Here is a 9,214-nt window from a genome sequence, read left to right as displayed (position 1 = left end):
GAGCATCCTTTCAGAAAAGCTGTGACAGTTACCAGAACAGTAAAAATACAATAGAGTCCTGAGAGATAAAAATTTATTTATCTGATCAGCATGTCATGATATGGTCACAACTCATACAGCTGACATTCTCATAGCCAAAAGAGGGATGTTTTTTCTTTTTAAAAATACATTTTTCTTTCCAGCAGGAAGGATTTTTTAAAACAAACATTTCATACTAGGCAGGAATTAAAAACAATGGCTTTTTCAATATGACAACACCGCTGGTAAGCACTGGATCCTCCACCAGTGTCTTAATATTGAGATTTCAAGTTTTCCTTCCCACTCCCCGATTCCCCCCACCCCTCACAGAAAAACACCACACAGAAAAACAAGACAAAACCCAGAAGGGAAACAAAGAGGTAGACGTCACTACAACCATGGCGCTGTTTTGGAAATTGTGCAAGATGTCTCATGATGCTCCAAGGAGTTCCTTTTTCCTTTATTACATGTTGCAGTATTGCAGACCAGCAGTTAACACAAAAGGTGACATGGAGCTAAGAGCTATTGTTAGGGAGAGATGCCAGGGCCACAGAATGAATGGTGCTGTTCCACTTGATATTGCTTTGCCTAGCTAGAGCTGTTTAAAAACAGATCACTCTTTAAAAATACACGTATCTCACAGTAATTACGGACTTGCTCGCAAGGAGGTTGGAGTCACATCATTTTAGGATGGTGGCAATGCAGGGTCGATGGGGTCTCAGGTTCTGCTCTTGGCATGCCCTCAACTCAGAAACTTTAAGATTCATTGCTACACAGTGACTTGCAGAGAAATTACACAGCCTGAGCACCGGCACAGCTTCCAGAGGGCGCTGGAGTGAGTGAGGGCAGGGCTGCAGAAGCTGCTTTCCCCTCTCTTCCCTACTGCTCCACTCCTGCCCTTACCACTTTTGGCATAGAAACATTTGTCTCTCTGTCCTTCCTCATGAATGTTCTAATAAACAATGTTATCTATCACAAATTAACACTGCAGCTGTGTAGTGAACCAAAGTGTTATTTTACTATTTGTTGTGTTTATGGTAAGCACAATAAAGGGTGTGTATCTATTAGTTATAAGCACAATAAATATAACCAAAGAAAATCATCTAATCTATTAAGGATTAGAAGCATATGAAATAATCTTGGAAAAAAAAAATCAACCACACACACAAAAAAGAAGGAAAAGAAACCTTATAATCTTCACATAGAAATGCTGCTTCTGGTATCTGTCTACATTTCTGAAAGACATCTTGGCTGCTGAAAAGATCTTATTAAAAAATCCAATGAAATAAATTCAGCAAAATAATTCCAAACATAACCCACCCTTTGCAGAACCACTGACAGTCCCTCCAGGCTTCCACATCCATTTTATCATATGAAACAAAAACACAGGTAACACAGGAGGGAAGGAGAAAATTGGAGGAGAAAATAACTGGTACAAAAAAAACCCTGTTCATCATACAATATGAACATCATGGTAGAGTAATTTTAAGGAACTAACTCACTTTAATAGGACAGCTGTTCAGTGAATAATGACTTCATTATCCCATGATAAAACAAAAGGTCTAACTTTAAAATGCTTAGAATCCTTTCAATGACTTATTTTGTATCACAGCCAGGTAGTCTACAGTTTTTACAGAAGAAGTAGAGCTGCTCAGAAGCATTCATAATGTATGCAGACATTTTAAACCAGAGTACAGTTTCCATTTGCTCTTCCAATTGTTGTTTTGAGGTTTTTTTTAAAGAAGTGTAAAAACTATCAAATATGCAATTTTGCAAAACAACCCTTTATTTCATATGGCTCCATTATTTCCAAACAATACAGAATCCCAGATGTATAATTATTTAATGTGATTGTTTCAGATCACCACAAAATCTCCAGCTGACTGTCAAGAGAATGCACCCAACCCTGGGCTCATGACTTGGAAATCCCAGTTTTAAGTACCTTTGGTCCCAAAATTTTGTCAAGGCAAAGCGGAGCAGTTGAATCCTGTCACACACAGTGATCGGTATCTGTTGTTGTCTTGTACAAACAGGTGAAAAAAGTTAACAGCACTTTATGGCAGTGTCAGACAAAAAAAAGTTAGATCATTTGCAAACCAAGTGAATAATCAACAGTACCACAGTGATGCCTGTATTTTCACTGCAATACAATTTTTGCATCTTATTTTTGATGGTGGGGGTGGAGGAGGGAGAGGGAAGCTTTTAATTTTCCAGTAAAGCGAGTCGAACTGAAATCTCACTTTTCAGCATCTGCTGAGAGCAACTTAAAATAAAAATCCCTCCTGCAAGAGACACCATAGTTGCAAAACTAGACAGAACCATACATGGAGTCCAAGTACACCCACAATGAAGGCACACTCACCCCAGGGCACTGAAGAAACACTGCTCTGTGTGGATGGGCAGATGCTTTTCGCATAATGAGAATTCAAAGAGCAGCAAAGCTAAACCATGAGGACTTACATAATTTTCAATTGTAACAACTTGTTTATGAACAATTAAATGTAGAAATGTAGAGATGTTTTGTGTGCAACCCTGGCAGAGAATCACCTTTATTTGCAATAAACTCAAATTGCTCTGTTCTCACTTTGTAGCTTTCAGTTAGCACTTTTTTCTGTGAATTTTTCGTTCTTGATAATTTTATACATTTTTCTATTATTTTTCCTCTTAATATAAATTCAAACTTATATTCATTTGTGATCAACTGTATGGTTCATTAACATAATTTCCATCAAACACATTTTGAACTTTCCAGAGGAGGAAGGCCCATGGATCGTGCAGCAAAATGCCCACTACATCCATAACACCAGCCAACTGCCAGAAGGTAGAACTGAACTGCAACCGACAGGAATTCATGTTTTACAAAGTAGCCTGCTAAGCTCCACACAGTCTGGACCAGCACCGTATTTACAGCACAGAATTTCCTAGACATTGTATCCACTTTAGTTTTTCCCTTCATAGCAAAACTTCAATCCAATTTATTCTCTTTCATGAAGCAGCATCCGAGATCACACTGGGAGGGTACTTTGGAGTTGCTTAACAATGGTTTTGTTTCACTGTCATCTACAGCAACTCAACCATGAGGAGACACAAGTCAGGTGCTCTTCACATTTTCCAGTGCAGGCAGGAAAGAAGCCTAGGACCTAAATACTATTTACTCACCCTACTGAAACAACTGAAATCAGTGCTTGAAAACAAAGTAAGAACTATAGAGGAACAAACTGAAAATGAACAGGACCAGATAAATCTTATCTGAAACGTTATTGCGCATTACTAATTCCTTTAGGCAGCACGTGAACACTTGCTATTGACTGCAACCCACTGGGAAAAAATAAAAACACTGCTTTTGAAAAAACAAGATGCTCTTAAAAGGAGTTCACAGCGTCTGTAAAGAACAATCTCCTGATGTGAGTAACTGCTGTGCAATCTGCTTATATAAACTTCCCTTTTTATATCACTCCAGTCTGTCCTAGCTCAAAATAAAACGAGCTGTACTATGGCCATCTGTGGTTCTGATGAAACTACCTGGTGGAGGACAGTAGTAAGCAGCTTGCCACCTGTGTTTTGCAGTTTTAAAGATTCAGTCCCACATGCAGCAGAAATAACCACTTACAGGGTAATGCTGCTGGGCTGCCCCAACACCCTCCTGTAAAATAGCAGATTAAATACATTCATTCCATCAGCTGGACTTAAGCAAGAGCAACACAAAAAACCAAATACTCCTCAGACTGCCTCCCTGTCAGGGCATACCTACCTCTTTTTAATGGATTTTACATTACACCAGAATTGAGGTGTAAAGAGATGGTATTTAGAAACAGTATCTTGCCTTAAACAATGAAGCTATTGGCAACTAATATCTTTTGCCTCCAGGCTGCACTGGTGCAGCTACGCTGCTACATTTGTGAGGACAGGGGTGGCATATTTGACAAGGTATTTTTCCACAAAGCCGGGGAAATTGGCATTGCCTCGTGTTTTGGTGTGCTCTTTGCTCCCCCACAGAAAGGGAACACTGGCTAGGTTTTGTATGCTGCACACCACCTACTGTGATTCATGTAGCAGCAGAGGGAGTGAGAAGGGGAATCAATATTGCATGCTCAGAGCCAAAACTACTGAGGGCTTACTTTGTTCTCAACAAAATTACTCTGTAAAAGGCAGTATGCCAACATCTGAAGTTCTGGCTACCCTGCTTGTATTTAGACAGATTAGTTTTATTTTAGGAACAGTTCTCACAAATCTCTGTATAATCACATAAACACAATGCCAACACATCACAGACATCCTTTCAAAAGTATCCTGTGCTACACATCTGAAAGTGTCTTCTGTTCTCATTTGCCCTTCAGTTCAACTCATCTTCTTTCAGTAAGATTTTAGCACAGTGGTGAGCTAATTAATACTGCCCTCCATGTAGTTATTCAGAATAATTACCATACTTTTTTTTCAATAGTATCTTCCTATAGATTTATGATAGCAATTATACCTATATTTTCTTTTTAAGAAACTAGTTTTTCTTCTATTACTCCTTAGCAAAACATTAAGATGGTTGGCATTGAATTATTTAAAAACTCTCCCACAAGTATATTTAGCGCTGTTGCAATTAGCAGGGAGAAAAAGGCCTCTATAAACCACCCAAAGGTCACCTTGGTTGGACTGCAGTATACAAAATACAAAGGTGGCTAAAAATCCCCAGCAGCACCAGCAGACCTTCAGCAACAGCTAGAATTGCTCTGGCTTCCAATGTGTGACAAATAAAGCTTTCTTCTATTCCCTAAGTTTAATGTCTTTCCTTCACTGTATTTTTACCTTTAAAAGTGCATTTTCAAAACTGATGACAATCACTGAGAAGCATTCTGAACAAAGAGGGAAAATTAACCAAGTGACTTTATATTTTCCAAGTTTCCTCACAATACGAGATACTGGTAGCACACGGAACTGGGAGAGCTGATGGTAAGACCACAGCAGGGATGGGCTGATTCATCACATGTGGATAGCTTTTAATCACACTACAATGCTGCAATGCATTTTTGAGGACCAATTCCTCACAAAACAGACCTGACACTAGATCTTATTTGGGTCTTGGGTTTAGATCAATGTGTCTAGTACAACAACTGCTGACTGTGTAGCCAAAAAGATACCGACAAGAGCTCTGTCGAGTATCTTTGACTCCAGCACAATGAGTTGCAATAAAGTACAAGTTGTGCAAATGAGGAACCTCTACCACACCAATGTTGTACACACTACTGAAGAGACAAGTTGCTGAATTTTCTGAGCTCTAACTACATGCCAAGAAATACTTGTGGTGACAAAGCTTTCTTGTCACAGACATTCTTCTACGGTGGTTGTACGATTGCACCTTTTGTCCAAATGCTGAATTTGCTTAAGTGTGGGTGAGAGTATACATTTTTAAAAATACAGACAATTCTTAAAATAATACATCATCAGGTCACTATGTTACTGATCTTCACTTTTAGTGGAGTTTAAAATTCCCCCAAAGAGAGGTAAAAGTCCGTCCAGTATTTTCCTTTACTCTTGAATATTCACATTTGCACATACAACATGATACTCATTTGCAAGAGCCTGGATTCCCATTGTGTCCTCAGGTCCCATTCCACTTTTAAAATAGGCAATGGTACAAATACTGAAAGATGCAGTACCACATACCGCCTGACAAAAATGCAAGTGATTGTATGCCAACTAGCCACAGGTTACTGAGGGTCATCTCCCGAGAAATAGCTTTTGTTTGACCCTTCGGTGGGGGAAAAGCTCCTACAAGAGAAAAGAAAACACATTTAATGCTTCTGTGCAGGAACGACAGCCTTAGTGCACAACTCTTTACCACCACTGCTTGTCCCAGCAACAGTGCCCACAAATGATTAATTAGTTTCTTATGTGTTGTGCTGTTAAAACTCGTGAAAGATACTCCAGTGTTACTGGTTATCTTCAAGAAAATAAAAAACCAAAACAAAACGAAACAAAACCCAAAAACAACCCCAAACCCTCAATAAGAAAAATTTTCATTTCCTTAGAAACTTTAAGCATAAAATTCAAAGCATTCCTTAGAAGCAGCAGTCCTCATTGTACTCAATGTTTGCAGGGAGATCTGACTGTCAACTAAGTTTTCTGTGTTATTTTTGAAGTTTTATTAGTATCTGTATGATCAAATCGAATGGATTCCATATTAAACTTTACAGTTGCCCGGTGATGGGTTTGTATACCGTGAAGAAGTAACACACAGACATTCTTGAGGTTCCTCTTGAAAAGACACACAGATGAACACACGCATTTTTTTAAACAACAGCTTCCACATGTTGTTTGAACATTCACTGGCCAGTCAGTCATACAGACTAAGGAAACATTGCCATGGAGTTTTCCAGAGATACTTTACTGAAATGCTTGCTTAGATGGGAAAGACTGGAAAGAGATACAGCTGACAATAATAAAATTTAATTTTTCCATATTTTGGCTTCTTCTGATTTGCAACACTAAATTAAATGTGTCTGAATACATCAGAGCTTTATGATCATAAGCTAACTATTTGCATATATTTACATCAGCATATCAAATAATTTGTTTTACATTTTACTGAGATGCACAAAGCCTTGATGATACAAACCACTTTTGTTGTTGTTCAGCTTGAACAGTGCATATAAAAACTCTAAATACACCAGAGAAAATTATGTATTTGCTGCAGCATTATGGAGTCTCAACTTCTCACAGAAGAACGTGAAATTAATGATTCAAAGAGTCAAGACACAGCAGTGTCAATTTTTAATCTCAGGAACCACACAATTTGGGCAATTAGATGTCATCAGCAATTTATCTCTGTGCTTCACATTTGCAATCACTGAAGGAACTGCAATCAAGCATTTAAGACAAAGCTTTTCTTCCTCCATGAATGCTCTTAAATAAAAAAAAAAAAAAAAAACCAAACCAAAAACAACTATCTAAGAAAAACCCTAAAAAAACCCCTCTCAGTGATATACATTTTCACATATGGGCAGATGTGCCACATCATTTATTCCCACAGCAAGGTTCTGTTAGTCCACTTCTACACTGCATTTGTACTTCTATGGCCCATTGGTTTTTCTGTACAGACAATGACTTCCGGTTTAAATAACTTTCCTTTTTCTTTGGTACATACAGATGGCAACTGTCTCTTTCCGTTCTCCCAAGCCAACTCGTATCTTTGATCCTTCACTTTCCCAGCTGAGACAAGCCAAGTACTTTCAGCTGTCCTTCACAGAAACGATGACTCCTTCCCCTTAATCATCTCGGCATCTATTATCTTTCCCTCTTCCCAGTTCAATTCATATTTTTCGAACAGGGATGATGGACATGTACGCAGAATGTCCAGATGAAGTTTCAGATTTGGTACAATGAGGGGTGTTTCCTGTTGCCCCGTAGGATGACACTGCTTACTTTTCTAGTTACCTCACACCAGTTGGCTCTTATGAGAACTTACAGGAAAGGCAGGGCAAGACTATTTACAAGAGCATGTAGTGACAGGACAAGGGGGAATGGGTTCAAACTGAAAGAGAGCATGTTTAGATTAGATGTTAGGAAGAACTGTGAGGGTGGTGAGGCACTGGAACACAATGCCCAGAGAAGCTGTGGATGCTCCATCAAGGCCAGGTTGGAGGGAGCTCTGAGTAACCTGGTCTAGTGGAAGGTGTCCCTGCCCATGACAGGGGGATTGGAACTAGATGATCTTCAAGGTCCCCTACCAACCAAATCATTCTATGATTCTATGATTCATAGTGAATGAGGAGCACAATGACTCCAGTATACAATTACTCCTAGTTTATAGTTGCATTTTTAAATTTTTTTTTTAATTAGTCCCCAAGTGTTTTTGTCCTGATATATGTAATCTCACTTGTGTACTGTGATGTTCAAGGTTATCCTGCTGAACACTTCAGAGAAACCAAGAACTTGCCCATACAAATTTTCTACAAGCTGCTAAAATATGAGTCTGTTACTTACACCTAGAGCTATTAACCCTAAATGGCTTTAATTTTATAAATGAAATGTGTAAATTACACCTGTAAGAAATTATGAGATGGTTTCATTTCAAATTTTAGGTATATACTTTTTTGGGGGTTTAATATCAAGGTCTAATATTACAGGTTTTCCCCAGACAATTAAAGTTCTTAACACTTAAGAATATAGCAAAAAGGAAAAAGGTGCTTTAGGTTTTTTCCTTTGTCTTCCCAAATAAAAATATGCCAAAAGAATATATTCCTACTAATGATACTGTCAATGAAAACTTTTAAAGTTTCATGTAGCATTAAATGTTATTCCAGATGTATGAAATAAGCTTCATGAACAGAGACATGTTCCTAAGCAGTGGGTATTTTAAAATAAGAAAAAAATAAGAATAAGAATAAAATAAAATCGAAATGCTGAAACAGCACTAAGTCTTAAAACCATGCCAACTTGTGACCATACATCAGTACAAAGAGGACTCTTGAGCAGCTTCAGGGATTCCCCTCACATTCAGCCTCAGGACTTTTCCAGGGGGTTTCCAAAAACACTTTTCCAGGAGGCCAACAAAAGCAATGCAAGGATGTTCTCAACTGGCATAAATGGCAGTAACTTTAAATTATGCTAATTTATGCCTAATAAGGTCCATGTCATAGAATTTACATTTAAAACATGTCTTATTAATTCATACTGATTACACTGGCAAATTATAACCAATTATCCCATTTTGGAAGTACATTTCCATGAATAAATCTGATTATATTCATTATACTCTCTGAAATTCTGGACTAGTTAGATTTTCCGGATCTGACTTATTTCAATGGTATTTATAAAATAATGTCTTAATAACAATAATTCTTTACAATGTATGGACTACACTTGTATTTTTAAAGATACTCACAAAAGTTATTTGTCTAATAAAGTCCAATATATACAATTGGATGTAATTTATATAGCAGGTCTGACTTTTGCCATCAATGATGGCTGAGTGGCAGTAGAATTTCATAAAACAAAATAAAACTCTGGGTTGTTAAAGAATTCTATTAATCTTTTTAAGCATTTTGATTGACAAATTAAGCACTCAAAACTGAATTAAAGCAGCCTTTGCAATAAATCATCTGACAGAATCAGCACCTTTGTTTAACAGTCACCCTGGAATACTAAACTCAGCTGATTTGCGAGACTGAACACTTTCCTCCATCAACAACTGTGATTTGCTAAT

The 9,214-nt window shown here is 37.8% G+C and overlaps 1 protein-coding gene across 2 annotated transcripts in view; it reads right to left on the bottom strand.

Moving 5' to 3' along the window:
• Nucleotides 1–56: 56 nt before the first annotated feature.
• LPGAT1 (lysophosphatidylglycerol acyltransferase 1) overlaps nucleotides 57–9,214 on the bottom strand; it is a 65,937-nt gene continuing 56,779 nt past the window's right edge. For both annotated transcript variants that reach the window (XM_027641370.1, XM_027641369.1), the window contains exon 8: nucleotides 57–5,778. In XM_027641370.1, the coding sequence (XP_027497171.1) occupies nucleotides 5,627–5,778 (152 nt within the window). In that variant the 3' untranslated portion in view covers nucleotides 57–5,626. The remainder of the gene's footprint in view (nucleotides 5,779–9,214) is intronic.

The sequence above is a fragment of the Corapipo altera genome, unplaced genomic scaffold (genome assembly GCF_003945725.1).
Source record: "Corapipo altera isolate COAL_440 unplaced genomic scaffold, ASM394572v1 48b, whole genome shotgun sequence".
Classification (NCBI taxonomy): Eukaryota; Metazoa; Chordata; class Aves; order Passeriformes; family Pipridae; genus Corapipo; species Corapipo altera.
This window is presented reverse-complemented; position numbering and strand designations above follow the sequence as displayed.